This window comes from Zea mays, chromosome 2 (assembly GCF_902167145.1).
Source record: "Zea mays cultivar B73 chromosome 2, Zm-B73-REFERENCE-NAM-5.0, whole genome shotgun sequence".
In the NCBI taxonomy this organism is placed as follows: Eukaryota; Viridiplantae; Streptophyta; class Magnoliopsida; order Poales; family Poaceae; genus Zea; species Zea mays.
The window spans coordinates 29,632,099-29,647,592 of record NC_050097.1 but is presented as its reverse complement, the minus strand read 5'-3'; the positions used below and the strand labels follow the sequence as shown (position 1 = coordinate 29,647,592).

At 46.9% G+C, this 15,494-nt stretch overlaps 1 protein-coding gene across 1 annotated transcript; it reads right to left on the bottom strand.

Moving 5' to 3' along the window:
• Positions 1 to 9,417: 9,417 nt before the first annotated feature.
• Positions 9,418 to 12,558, bottom strand: LOC100384215 (phenylalanine ammonia lyase2). Its single transcript, NM_001176787.2, has 2 exons — positions 12,104 to 12,558; positions 9,418 to 11,476 (listed from the first exon to the last, which is right to left on the bottom strand). The coding sequence occupies exons 1-2, from the start codon at positions 12,466 to 12,468 to the stop codon at positions 9,730 to 9,732; spliced, it is 2,112 nt and encodes a 703-aa protein (NP_001170258.2). The 5' UTR covers positions 12,469 to 12,558; the 3' UTR covers positions 9,418 to 9,729.
• Positions 12,559 to 15,494: the final 2,936 nt, after the last annotated feature.

Here is a 15,494-nt window from a genome sequence, read left to right as displayed (position 1 = left end):
GACACTGTGGACAGCGTTTACGACTGCATAATGACATGTACTTGACAGCATAAATCATGCAGTATGTGGTTCTGGTTCTGGCTCGGGCGGATTCCAGCGTAAACCGTGAGCTAAAACAGCGTAAATGAGTTCGAAATTTAGCGTAAATCCTATTTCTATTTTGTAACAGCAAACGGGGCCTAAAATTACGGCGTGAAAATCGCGTGCAACCGATCGTGCGCGGGTCCTTGCTCGGGCCGATTCCAGCGTAAACCGTGAGCTAAAACAGCGTAAATGAGTACAAAATTTAGCGTAAATCTTATATATGTTTTGTAACAGCAAATGAAGCCTAAAATTACGGCGTGAAAATTGTGTGCAGCCGATCGTGCACGGGTTCTGGCTCGGGCGGATTCCAGCATAAAACGTGAACTAAACAACGTAAATTAATACGAAATTTAGCGTAAATCATTTATCTGTTTCGTAACAACAAATAGGTCCCGAGATTACGGCGTGAAAATTATGTGCGGTCGAGTGCGAAGGTTCTGGCTCGAATGGATTTTAGCGTAAACGTGAACCTAAATATCGTAAATTAGTACGAATATTAACGTAAATCGTATATCTGTTTCGTAATGGCGAATGGAGCCGAAATTTACGGCGCGAAAATCGCGCGTCACCGGACGTACGCGGGTTTTGGCTCGGACGGATTTATGCGTAAAACGTGAACCAAAACAACGTAAATGATACCGATTTTTAGCGTAAATCATTCATCTGTTTCATAATAACGAATGTAGACCGAATATATCTCTCTGCGCACGAGGTTGTCATAAAATGCATCAAGAAATATCGTAAATTGGAGTAAATACAACAAGAAGTGATCTGAGGTAATTGTGGCGTAAAATGCAAGCTAACCATCTACAGAAGAACTGTTTTAGATTTTACAATAAGATATAAGAGATAATTATTCCTGTACTCAACTATGATAATGTCGTGTTTACATTTTAGTTGTTGGTACATACACGCAAAACTCTGTTCCACCGTAACACCATTGTTAGCAAAAAAAGTGAGTTCAAAAGGCTCTTCCAGCTTTCCTAATGTGAAGAAAACCATCGAGGTCCATATCTGCAAACGTAACATGAACTGTTAATATGATCTTTCCTTGTTAATATGATCATCTTTTCTAGCTTGTTATGACTAACATAACCTACAGTGTAAACTGAATGCACACTTGAGTTAGAAGATCATATTACCAAAAGAAAAATCTCTTGAGTTAGAAGATCAGATTACGACGAAAAGGTACAAATATACACACCCTGCTACATTAAAACTCAGCTCTCTTTTCATCTGAATCCTTAATCTAAAGCCATGCTACACTGAATCTCCTGCTTACCTAAGTTCACTTCAGTTTTAGACTATGCAAACAAACAGATGCATATGGCTATAAGCCCCTCTCCATCCAATTACTTGAAAAACGGTTTCATTTTTATGCAATATTGAGTTATAGAAATCAATGAAGGCCTCTCAAATTCCAGCAAATAAATGTTTAGAAAATTAGAATCAGGCAGTGATCATAAATAGTAGTAATTGGTAAAAGTCTATCTACTATAGCATACGGCATTGACGATCACAACTAAAAATAGTATTGATAATTGAACCTGTACACATACATGAAAGATGCAAAAGTCTATTATGAGAGGCAATAATTCCTCAAAATTGATCAAATTAGGTTACACCATGCTAATAAAAGTTTGAACAATTATTCCGATTCCAGAAAACCAAGAAACCATTCAAGCATCTTCAAAACACATTATCATAACTGATAAAGGGTCGCGACAACTGAGCTTATTGAAAGTGTGGATGTACACACAGACTACCCAAATCAGAGTTATAGCCGATACAGAATTGGGGTGCCTATATCTTGTTTATATAAATCATGTAGTTGCTCCTAGGTTTGTCCAGTTTATTTAGGGGAAATATAACTTGGATCTACGTATTTACCAAAAGAACATAAAAATGATATAGAACTGGTGGTCTACGTGTTTATAATGCGGAGCGTACACGAGATCTGGTAATTGAGCATAATAACACATTCAAATTAGCATAAAAGACGTATCTAGGAATAAAAATCACAAGAGCAGGGCGAGATGAGTAAAGAATGCACCAGAACCAGGAGGGGCACTTGGCGATGAGGTTGTCGCCGGCGAGGATGAACCCGGGGATGGAGAGGAAGCCCTTCTCAAGGAAGACAGAAACGGTGTACGGGCCCGTGACGGGAAGTTCGTAGGGCGCGGAGGCGGCGCGGGCGTGGTCCGGAGCGGGCGAGGGCGTGGATGGATCGCTGGTTGTCGGCGGCTGGGCGAGTCCGGAGGGGGCGAGGGTACGAACGGATTGCCGGTGCCCGGCGGCTGGGCAAGCCCGGAGGGGGCAAGGACGCGGACGCATCACCGGTGCCCGGCGGCTGGGCGAGTTCAGAGGGGGCGAGGACACGGACGGATCTGAGCGAGGATGGAGGTGGTGGCCGGCGGCTGGGCAAGGACGCATACGCTAGGGTTCGGCCGCCGCGAGAGTTACGGGAGAGATGAGCTGAAAAAATGAGTGCTCGGTTCCTTGATTCGTGGGCCCGATAGACGTAAGCTGCCCAGATTGCGGGGACACGATCTTTTCGTGGGCCCGGATGCCGCGAAACATGCGCACACCAAAAGTGTGTAAAACGTAACAAGATTGAGCATAACGCATAGTTATAATTGACGTAACTAGGTGGTACAGTCAGCCAAAAAAGCGTGCGCGCCTGGTCGGTACGGTGCGGTCAGCGCACCTGGTCGGGGCTTCCATTAGTTAGAGAGAGCCCAGGGCTCTAAATACTATATCTATATATTTATATATATATATATATATATTTATATTTATATTTACAATATATTTCCTTTATATCACACAAACATACATGAGTTACATTAGTTTATGAATAACAGTTTATGGGACAAAACTTGTCAGCAAAACTTTGTGCTCCTAACTCGTTAAACAATTTACGGTGTAATCTATTTTTACATAGTATTTAGGGGATGTTTAGGATGGCAGCTCCAGTTTGGAGTTGTAGTTTATAATATCAATTTAAATAATTTTAAAGATATTTTTAATCTAAATAATATACCAGATAACTTATCTAAATGTCTTCTCCACCAAATTTTTTTAAGCTGGAGCTGGAACTGTCAAAAACATGGCCTTACAACAATCCAACTTTTAATCATAACTAGCAAAGTAATCATAGGCTGATACAAAACAAAAGGGCATCTTTATATTTCAGGGAATGGAGGGAGTAATATCCACGGCTCAAAGAGTATGGGATGGTCTGGTAGCTAGCTTGTAGAGCGCAGAACCTGGCCATCACGACGAACTCTAACCCTTGCTATCTGATGTATGCGTGGTGGGGTATAAGTTTGGTTGAGCGACGATCCCACTTCGCGCTCTGGTTATTCCTTCAGCAGCAGCCAGCAGGTGGGTTCAACAATCCCACCTGCAGCTAGCCGATGATCTGACTAACTAGTGGAGCGGTGGTTGGAGCCAACTTTCGCAGGTGCAGCAATCCACATGAGAGCTCCAAGTCAAACGGGTCACCTACCTACCTCTCCCGCCTCCTCCATCACTAGCCCCTTCTCCATCTCCAGGCGGGGCTTTGTTTGGTACACGACAGCGATGCGCGCGCCTTCGTTCTCTTATAGCTTTGCTTAATAAAGAATAAATACTCCCTCCGTTTCGTTTTAGTTGTCTCTGCATAGTGCAAAATTAAATTATCGAGCGACAACTAAAAAGAAACGGAGGGCTGGAGATGCGATGGGTTTCAGACCTCAGCCCGTTTGGCTTTTGCTACTGAATACTGATCTTATATGTATCCTGATCCCTGCAATCCTTTTTTTCCAGCTGCAGTTTACACGTCTGATTGCTGAAAATAGCTGAGGCACACGGCTTGACATTCTCTGGGTGGTAAAACAGACGGAGTACATTGATCCGGCCTGTCACCCTGTGTATCTCTGCTGGGAAAACAGACGGAGCGCCGTCTGCGGTCCGACAACAGAAGTTGGAGAGAAAGGCTGTAACTCGATCGAGTGGCTGGCGTGTGTGTTGTCGGTGAGTGTATTCCTGAGGCGGTTCGTTGCTGTGTCAATGGTGCCTCTTACATAGACGGCGTCACCAACGCCGCGCATCAAGGTCTCTTTATTCTTATATTGGTTTGTACGGGTTATACCAATAGTTTAGATTGTAGCTGATATGTTCAACTCATAGAGAGAGAGAGAGATTAATAGTTACATAGATGGATCACATGTTCACATGGCTCATGATGATCAACCGCTAGCACATGCATGTACGACTACCACCAGAGCTACTAGCTGTTGATCATCGTGAGCTGGTGGTTAATGCATAAAAAACTTGTGTCAAACTACTAGCACCAGAGCTGTATTTCTAGTCAGCTGCAACTGTTCTAGTCAGCTACAAGTGTAGTTATAACCTGCTCGATCGACCAAAATCATCTTCTTCTACGAAGCTGCCGCCCTGATTCGGTCAAACAAGTGAGAAGGAATCACACTACGTACATCTACATGTAACTAGCTTATGTTGCTCGTTGATTTCCTGATTAGCCCATTGTTTCTGGGTTTTGTCGCTACGAAACTGTGTGTTCGGAACTGTGGTCATCTCGGAGCTTTGTCCTTTCTTTTGACCATGGAATTACTGGAAAAACTGCCGCAGAGAACGGTCCAATCCGCTCCTACCTTTTTGTTTTTGTTTTCCAATGGATATGGCATGTCTTATTTCTTATGCGCTACTAAAAGTCAGATGGTGCTCGTTTTTCAGTTCTTGCCTTGGCGATCGAACTGCAGTAGCAGTACTACGGTAGCTATCTATCATGCATGGTTGGTGTGCAGCTTTCAGATAACGACCAAATCATCGAACTACAGCACTACGGTAGCTATCATGCTTTGGTGATCACTCTTTTTAATTCAGCTCCGATTTATATACGCCTTTCAACTCAAAGGAAAACAAACTTCTATTATCAGTCTAAATGTCTGATAAAGTACTCGGAACCACGCCAAAGATTTTGAAACTGCTTTTGCCTCTCTGAAACTTACAGTATTTACTACTCTATCAAGTTGTGCTTCTAAAAGGGCTGAATATAAAGACATACTTAAGTATTAGAACTTTTGCTTAGTACCTATGGTTAATAAAATATATCTCTAGGCTCTTTTGTTATTTTTAAGAGCATGTACAATATTGGGTGTGTCTGTATCAATTTTACAATTAAAAGAGACAACTAAGAGATTCCATTATATATTGTGACGCTTTTAAATCAGTCACATCATTAAAAAAATCAAAATCCACACCCACAATAGACCCGTGGATTTAATTTAACACCGTACTATATCTATCTATAGATCTAAATATCTAATTTGACACTCACGTCTACACCTAATATATGTGGAATCCATAGACATACATACCATAGGTTTGACTGTCATCTCTAAACAAATGGCCCTACAAGTCAAAGGTATGCTAGGTGTTGGTAATGACTAATGAGCTCTATATTTTACACTATAAAATTTAAAAATCGAATCAAATTAGAATAAACTCAATTTCTATTTATTTTTAAACAAAAAATAAATAAGAGTCCTAACTTATTACTAAGAAAATTTTGGATCATAATACATTACCATCCCTATACTCGCCGGTTGAACTACATATGTTGGATATGGTTCCACGCTGCCCATTTCAGGTCGACGGAGGATTTTGCCATGGCCAATCAAAATTTTCACTTTGATGATCTGCGGGGCTTAGTTTATTATTAGAGCATCTCCAAGAGAGTCCAAAAAATAATCTCCCAATACAAGGGAATAAGGATCTCCCTAAATCTCTTAATTCCATTCTATGGGTACCATCTCCAACAGATCCTAAGATTTTCTCAAAATCTAAATCCATAAAGGCCCACAAATGCTGTACGTACCTGTCATCTCAACCTTCCTGCGCGCACCTGCCATCTCAACCTTCCTGCGCCACCACCAAACGTTCTGCGAACGTCTTGGCGTACAGTTCATTCTTTTGCTTGAAACTTGGTGGCATAGGGCATCGTGGTGGCGTTGATTTTTCCCCAGGCGCTGCTGATTATTCCAGGTCGACGCCGGAAAGCTCATGTGAGACCACTTGTATTGATTATTGTTTTTGTTGTCGATTAAATCATGCGGAGCCGACTAGTCCATTTAATCAGAGTATATGTGATTAGGTTTCATCTGGCTCAGCCACAGAGTCATGAATATTCGACAATCACTGTTGCAATTGAATGAGTCATCATCAGACGATGATGACGAAATTAGTTTCACCGAGTATCATATCTTTCATCAGCCTTCACACAGTAAAAGAAAGCATGGTGGGTCTATCCCCGGACATTTAGTTAAATTTCGAGACAGACAAGCAGGACATGCAAGAATGTATCAAGATTACTTAGCGGACAATTCTACGTTTAGCTTAACTGATTTCAGACGAAGGTTGGTATAATTATCGTTTGTTTATCTATTTTGGATCATGCGTAAATTATTTAACTATTCATATTTTCATTGACCAGGTATAGAATGAGTCGCGATCTATTTAAACGTATAATGGCTGCAGTAGAAGATCATGATGACTACTTCAAGTTCAAGTTCAATGCAGCCAGTACACCTGGATTAAGTTGTTTCTAGAAAGTCACCGCGGTATTTCGTATGATAACATATGGAGTAGCTGCGGATGCTACAGATGAGTATGTTCGTATCGGAGAAAGTACGGTTATAGAGAGTCTGAAAAAGTTCGTGAAGGCAATTATTAAAGAACTTGTATTCTGTAAAGATAAAGAACCACCTCATTTAGAAACATGGTGTTTGGTAATTTGACTTTGTAAATTTTTGTAGAACTGTTGGAGGTGATCAGGCATGGAGGATAAGTCCAATGTCATAATCCTTTCTTCCTCTAACATTTTCTTCATCTGTACCTCACTTTCCTTTACCTCTAGAGTTTTTGCCTCATTCGCAGCTCGTACTTGTTCTGTAGCAGCCCTTAGTTGTTCGGTGTGTGCTCTTACTTGATCAAGCTGAAGCCTCTCTTTCTCTATTCCATATGCTAGTTGGAATTTATCCTCTTTTTTCTTTTCTTTTTCAGCATCAAACTCTTTCTTTTTATCCCAGAAATGCTTAGAAGCCTCCAAGTAAGAATCGGATCCACCTCGACGTTGTGCTTCTTTAGCTTTTTTTATTCCAGCTGGCCTTTTAGGAGGTTCATCCTCTGCCCTTGTATTCTCATTAACAATATTACAGTTGCTTGAATCCTCAGATATTTGAGTGCAAATGCCAGGACTAGAATCCACATTTATCTTTCGCTTTTTATGTGAAACTTTTTTGATTTCCTCCATCTGTTTTCGCTTCTCATGCCACTTTGGTTGATTACGCAATATGTTCCAGCAATGCATAAATTGGAAGGATTTGTTATCCTTGTCTCTAGACTTAAATAGAGCCATTGCTTGAACAATCTGCAGGTGTCATGCAAATAAATCATCCAATGCTCTGTGAAACATATGAAAAAAAGAAAAATAATACAACAGTTACCTTGTCTTGCAAGGTTACACCACTTTGCCTTCTACCTTCGATATCTGATATACAAGCACAAAACTTGTTTACTGCCTCCAAAATAGAACCCCATCGATGAGATATTGAACTCTGTGATCGAGCAGATTCAAATGTCTTATTGGTGTGAAAGTAATTATAAACTCTCTTCCAAAATGTACCACGAGTCTGATTTGTGCCGTTCACAGCATCCAAACTAATGTTGAGCCACACGGATACAACCAAAGTGTCTTCCTCTTGAGTGAAATTACCAGACCTTTTCTGGTTTGGTCTAGATGAAGTCACAGTTGGAGAAATATGTTGCTCACAAACAACATTGAATTCATCGAACGAACTATTGTTGTCATCATCGTTCATCAGGTTACTATAATAGCCTCCATCCTTTAGAAGTACATCCTATGTACACAAATTTTCCATCAGTTGAATCTAAAATGCATTTCCTACATCTAGGTTATGATGTTGTGAAAAAGATGCTCTGAAAAAACCTATACTACATTTTCTGGACACATTAAAAAGAAGACATCAGTTAACATCAATGCACACACAATAGATTTTGCACAAATTAATCTATACATCACTGATTTAATGTATTTGCACTCGCTCAGACAAGATGTGGTTTTCTGGACCAAAGCGAGTGCCTAAACCATCCTATGGCCCTCACTAGCGAACAAATAAATCATGCCAAGCTGGGGAGTTCGATTCAACAAGAGGTGACTCCAACGGCCGAGGGTAGGAGTTGGGGAGGGGAGTGCTTTACTTCAAAATGATGCAGCGTTGGAGTCTGATTCGACGACGGCGCTGCAGCTGAAGGTTGCACCATGAATGGATCGTCGGTGACTGGCTCCATCTCTGGTTTGCACTGTACGCGGCCGCCGCCTGAGCAATTCTTCTCCAAGGTCTAGTGAGCGCGCGAAATGATAAAATCCTTCAACGCGGGATGGCGCGAATCGCTAAAATCAACGCGGGAACCAGATACGAACGCCGGATGGGGAGCTCGCCCGGCGGCGGAGTTTTGCGCAGCTCAGGCGATTTTTTTCGCGTGCGGCAGTATAGGGATATGGCATAGGGTTCTGTTGGAAACACGTTTTGTCTTTTTATCCTAAACTAAGGATTAGGATCAACCTTTTAAGTATCTCTTGGAGATGCTCTTAGACCAGAATAAAATAGCCAGTGGTGACTACTAACGGCCCGGAATGTTACAAACCTAAAATGATTAGATTTGAAATACACGGACAGCCCGTGCAGAACCATATGTCCCCTTCACTGAATCTGTTCAGATAACGTACAATAATTTGATGTACTTGTTGTTTGTTCATCTGAAAAGAAATATCATAGCTAACCCCTGTATACATGCTGGGAAGGAACTCCCGTGGCTGGTAGGTAGGTGCAGGCAGGCATCGCCAATTTATTATTGTCAAATGGTTGGTAAGGTGTGGGTGGAATGGAATCCGTGGTGAATTAGCTAACAGGTAAAATTTAGATGGAAGTAATTACTCGCGAGTAGAATCTTATATGCGTACTAGTAGTATATAATTCGGTACCGACACCTACATCCTTGGGACACAATATCAGAAGATAACCACACCCCGTCCCTGATCACTGTAGTCTGTAGATCCTATCCTGATGGAATCGAATCCTGTTTCGCCCAACCCAGCAAGATCACGCGAGAGACCACCTCTGTCACTCTCATTATTAATTCTGGACCTCTCTCCGTCACTACGGATTATGATGAGCCGATGTCCTGACGATAAATTAAACATTTTTTTTCATAGAGTTCGATTCGGACGTAACCAGAAGAGAGCCATAGAGCGAGGAGACCATGTACTCAATATAGTAGTAGTAGTAGTATATTTTAATTCCAAAACATATTGCAGATGAGAAAGCCAAGAACAACAGACAGAATACACGTTTACACGATCACTGCTACAAGCTCCAAACAAAAAAGATGAGTACAGAGGAACAACATATAATGATCTTCAGATCGCAAACGATATGAAGCCTGCTTGAGAATACCGAAATACTCCCTTCTTTATTTCTTCCTCGCGCGCGTACGGTGTCATCTCCTCCTCTTGCGGGTCTTGCCTCTTGGCACCGGTGGCGTCCTCCTCCTCACTCCTCAGCAGATGGGCAGGGGCTTGCCGTCCCACTCCTTGAGGCAGTCGAGCATGGGGTCGATGAGCTTGCCCTCGCTGAGGGCCAGGAACACCTTGTTGCACTCCTCGCCGGGGGACTTGAGCTTCTCGCCGGTCAGGTACACGGCGCCGAGGTCCTGGCGGATGAAGCGGTACAGCGGGTACGACCGGCTCTCCTTGATCCTGTTGGCGATCGGCGCGGCGCCGGTCTCGAAGGCCACGCGGGCGGCCTCCATCTCCCTGGGCAGCGCCTCGCGCAGCTCCTCCTCGAACCTGTTGATCTTGGAGAACACGGACGCGCTGGCGTCCTTCTCGGCCTCGCCGCTGGCGAGGGCGTGGTCCACCAGCACGGCCCGGATCTTCTTCATCAGGGGCGAGTTGGCGCTGCAGGGGTCGTCGTAGTACCCGTACACCGCCTCGCGGTCGATGGCGGTGAGCAGGGCCTTCTCGCTGAAGCGCGCGCTGTGGAGGTCGCCGCCGAGGCTGGTGGTCAGCACCTTCCTGGCCACCGCCATCACGCAGCTCTTGACGGCGCTCTTGAGGTTCTCCTCGAGGTGGCGCAGGTCCACGGCCTGGCACAGCGCGACCATGTACGTGGACGACATGAGCTTGAGGATGTCCACCGCCTCGGCGGTCTTCCTGGCGGAGACGAGGCCGAGGGAGTTCACGTCCTGGTTGTGCTGCTCCGCGCTCTGGACGTGGTTGGTGATGGGGTTGGCCAGGTACTGGAGCTCGGAGCAGTAGGACGCCATGGCGATCTCGGTGCCCTTGAACCCGTAGTCCAGGCTCGGGTTGCGGCTGCCCGCCAGGTTGGAGGTCAGCCCGTTGTTGTAGAACTCGTTGACCAGCTCGGAGAACTGGGCGAACATGAGCTTGCCGATGTTGGCGACGGCGAGGCGGGCGTTGTCCATGGACACGCCGATCGGGGTGCCCTGGAAGTTGCCGCCGTGCAGCGCCTTGCCACGGTGGACGTCGATGACAGGGTTGTCGTTGACCGAGTTGACCTCTCGCTCGATGGACTTGGTGGCGGCGCGGATGACCTCGATCTGGGGGCCGAGCCACTGCGGCGACGTGCGGAGCGCGTACCTGTCCTGCTTCGGCTTCAGCAGCGGGTCCATGGCGTTCACCTCCTTGGCGTGCTTCATGAAGGAGCTGCCATCCAGGATGTGCTCCATGATGGCAGCGGCCTCGATGGACCCCGGGTGGTGCTTGAGCTTGTGGGTAAGGTGGTCCGTGTACTCGGGCTTGCCGTTCATCACCTCGCAGAAGACGGCGGACAGGACCTCGGACAGGACGGCGAGGACGTTGGCGTCGAAGCACACCATGGCGGCGAGCGCCGACCCCACGGACGTGCCGTTGACGATGGCCAGGCCCTCCTTGGGGTTGAGCTTGAAGAAGCCGCCCTCGATGCCGGCCGCCTTGAACGCCTCGGCGGCGTCCACCTTCCTGCCGTCAACCGTGACGGCCTGCGCGTTGGGACGCCCCGTGATGAGGCCGGCGATGTAGGACAGCGGGACGAGGTCGCCCGACGCGGTGATGGTGCCCCGCAGCGGCAGGCACGGGCTGACGCCGGTGTTGATGAGCTTGGTGATGGCCTCGAGGATCTCGAAGCGGATGCCGGAGTAGCCCTGGAGGAGGGTGTTGATGCGGACGAGCATGGCCGCACGCGAAACCTCGGACGGGAGCGTGTGGCCGTCGGAGCCGTTGCCGAAGATCCCGGCATTGAGATGCCTGGGTTGTCGCAGAGAATAGAACAGATGGAGCTAATGTCAGTTACTACTCAGTTGTAATAATGTCAGCGCGGTGTAAGATCCGCGGTTAGAATTTAGAAACGATGGACGGAATCGGATGGAGTAGCATGCGAATTCAGAACGAGCCCAGCGGCAGCAATTGCAAGTTGCAACGACCGGCCGCCGGTCGATCATTGCCAGTGGGCATGCCCAGTCCCCACTCCCCACTCCCCAGGGACAGTTAATCATATTTGTCGCTGCAACCACTCCGCTGAGAGATACTTTACTTAGGGCATGTACAATGGGTGTTTTAAGTTGTGTCTTACAGTGTGTCTAGGGGGGTGAATGTAAAAAAACTCAAGACACGTATCTTGACGAAGACACAGTGTCTTAGCTCTATGTTCGAGACAGGAGACTAGCTGATTGGTCACTTTAATTTATTGAATACTCTGATTGGTACAATGAATATCGTAAGACACATGTTTTAGATATGACCATTGTATTATGTTGTGTTTTAGTTGTATCTTATACTTGGAGTACCGTGCAACAGTATCAGGGTTGTACATGCCCTTACTGGAACAACAAGTAGACAAGGAGACACGTGGTACCGCGGCAGTACTAGTAGTACCTGAGCAGCTCGACCTGGAGCGCGGCCCCGTCCTTGGTGCGGCGGTGCGAGGTGCCGCCGAAGCCGGTGGTGACGCCGTAGATGTCGCCGCCGTGGGCGATGCAGTCGAGGATCCACTCGCTGCTGGCCTTGACGCGGGGGCGCGCCTCCTCGTCCAGCTCGACGGCCACGCCGGACGCGTCCTTGGCCGCGGCCACGGCCGCCACCTGGCCGACGCGGAGGCTGGAGCCCTCGATCTTGACGACGGGGTCGCGGAACTGCGCCACCATGCGCTTGACCTCGTCGAGGTGGCTCCCCGTCAGCTCCGCGGCCGCCTTGCCCCAGTTGAGCGGGTCGCTCTCGAGGATGGCCGTGTTGCTCGCCATTTGGGCCGGGAGGGGATGTGTGTGATGATGCTGATGCGGTGTGGCAGAAGAAGAGCTCGGGAGGCAGCTGTGGTGGTGGATGGACTTTGGAGCTCTTCTTGAAGGGAAATGGAGCGGGGGCGAGGCGGTTATATAGGGTAGCAGCACTAGCACTAGCACTAGCAATAGCAGCGGGGGCTTAGGTGAGGCACTGAGGCCGGGTGTTGGTGGGTTAGTTGGCGACCGGGTTGGTGAGTTGAGTGGTGTGGTGGATCTCATTCTCATCCCAGAGCGGGGTGACATTCTCCTTTTTATTTTTCTTCCTTTCCCTCGTTTTATTTTATCTTGGCGGGAGTAGTATGTGTGTGCAGGTGACTGTACATTGACATTGTTGAGCTGGGGTGACCTGATCCAGCGTGCGTTGGTTGGACCTGAACCTGAAGGGTAGGTTGGGATGGAGGCAGTCCAACTAAAACGTGACTCTTTACTAACTGTTGCCTCCAGGAGCCGTACTAGAACCCATGGACCAGACTGATTAATCCACGGGCGCCATCCGAACCCACGCTGTCCTATTGAAAAGAAAAAAACTAAACTTCACCAGAATTTTTAAGGCTTAATAAATGAGCTTTAATGCCATAGATTTATTAACTCAAGATCTGTGCTTTGTGATGGTGAGTACTACATATTATGGCGAGAAAAATAAATCCAGGCACTCCTATCATTATAGCCCGCTGACACATGAAATATTCGTTTATACGATAATTAGTTTTTTTTCAAAGAAAATATATCTTCGTATTACGTAGAGAAGTCATTGCATTTCGGAGCAACGCGTATATATGGTACACACACAGGCACCATAGTTAGTTACCCTTGGTTTAAATTGATACTAGTGTAGTTGATTCCAACATGTATAGTTTGTTTTCCAGTAAAGACGGTGTAAAAATTGTGGTGTCATGATCTCTCCTTATAACATTCGTTGTTTTGTCACCGCAAAGGTAGACTTAAATCGGATATGAGACAAAACAAGAAGCTTTAAAAACTGAATACCAATAAATAAATAATAGCTAAAATACTGTTGTTTATTCCACCATTATATTTACGCAAACTATTGCATGCATTATTCGATTTCATAGTGTGGGCATGCAAACGGACAGTTAGGAAGTCGAACTTGTCTTTTTAGCAACAATGCAAGTGGAAAGAGGACCACCCCACTGCTGCTACTGCTAGCGAAAATTGCTAACAAAGGTCACAATGGAAGCCCATATAGCCATCCGAAAAGCCACAACCTACGAGTACAGGGCCCAACTGTGAAATTAACGTTTCGCTGTGTTCGTCTTTTCTCTTCTAATACGCGGGGCAGACGCTTATATCTAATCTACCTGCAGCGCTGCCGGCACACACTGGATCGTCATCACTGTACCCCCCCCCCCCCCCCCCCCCCCCCCCCCCCCCCCCCCCCCCGACGGGAGCACGTTCCGGTCTGGTGCACCGTCCGCTGGCGCGGACGACGTTTGCTATCTCGCTCGCCAGTAGCCCCGAAGCCAGCTCGGGCGCAGGACCCGGGCGGGGATCCAAATCGATCGACCCACAGGCCGGTCTCACCAACCCAGAACCAGGATGAGAGCGCCGCGGGTAGGAGAAACAACGGGGGGGTTGGTGTTGATGTGGATGTTGCCGATGCCCGGATCCCTTTTCCCGCTGTCGCAAAACTGGGTTGTTGGGTTGCTCGGCCTCGTTCAACCAATCGGAGACCCTTCGCCTCCATCACGGGCCTTTTCGGCTTCGTCGTTTCACGACGTCGTACTTCCACGCAGCGTCACGGGCCGCCGCTGCCGTCGTCCTGCAACTGAACCATACTGTGCGGTATCAGTAAATGAGAGGTCTCTGTTAGGATTTATGGGCTTGGCCCAATTAAGGATTTCTAATAAATCCCAGGAAAATCTCAAAAGCCCATATAAGTGGATGGCAAAGGGATAGGTGGAACCAATAGCACTATATTGCTAGCTCTTGTGGAGTAGAGCTAACTTAAATATGGAAGCCACACTCACTCACCAAGTCATGGATGAGAGGAGAGAGAGTGTGGAGAGCCACACGCGCGCGCGCTCGCTCGCCTGGCCTGGCCACCGGGCCGGGGCGGGGCGGGGCGGGGCGAAGGGCGCGGGCGCACGACATGCGCGTGAATGGTCCGCCGAAATCCGGCCCCTCGCCTTGCGGGGGCGCGGCTACCTTTTGCCGTTTGATTTTTTGGTTTCTTGGCTGTTACGCTTATCCTAACCGATCGCTACAAAATCTCAACTGATTGCGAGATTTTCGTGGGTGGATAAGCACGGGGGTCGCGGACTCGGCCCTATAAAAATCCCCAGCTCCCAGTTCGCTTTCGCCTCTCTTCATAGCTGAGCCGCCTTTTAGTTCCCTTCGTCCCGACCGCAGAGGTGCATCTGCGATCAGGAGAGCAGGTCTTCGGAACCCTTCGTCTTCTAGATCCTGCACCGGGAGAGGGCGAATAAGGTTTTTGGGAAGCGTCTTCACGCGACTGCTCGTGATCTTCTGACATCGTCGACCCAGCTGATCCTGGCGCGCGCCAACAATCAGTAAGTCTAATCAGTACGCATCATCTGATTTGGCTTTTATTTCAGTTCTTCTGATTTGGTCATGATTTATATTCGGAATTTAATTTGGAATTTGTCTAATTATTCAACAATCCAAAAACCTTATTGTAGACAATTTCCTAGTTTTTCTATGGTTGCTTTTGCCGACGCGCTGAAGCCAGAAAAGTTTAATGGTATGCACTTTAAGAGATGGCAAGTCAAGGTCACGCTCTGGCTTACTGCTATGAATGTCTTCCATGTTAGTAAAGGCAGACCTGAGGGTCCACTGACTCCTGAACAGGAGAAAGAGTACGACCATGCCAATACTATGTTCAGGGGAGCCGTTCTTAGCGCCCTTGTTGATCGTCTGGTTGATGCGAATATGCAATACACGGACGGGAAAGAGTTGTGGGATGCACTTACTACTAAGTATGGTGCATCAGATGCTGGCAGTGACCT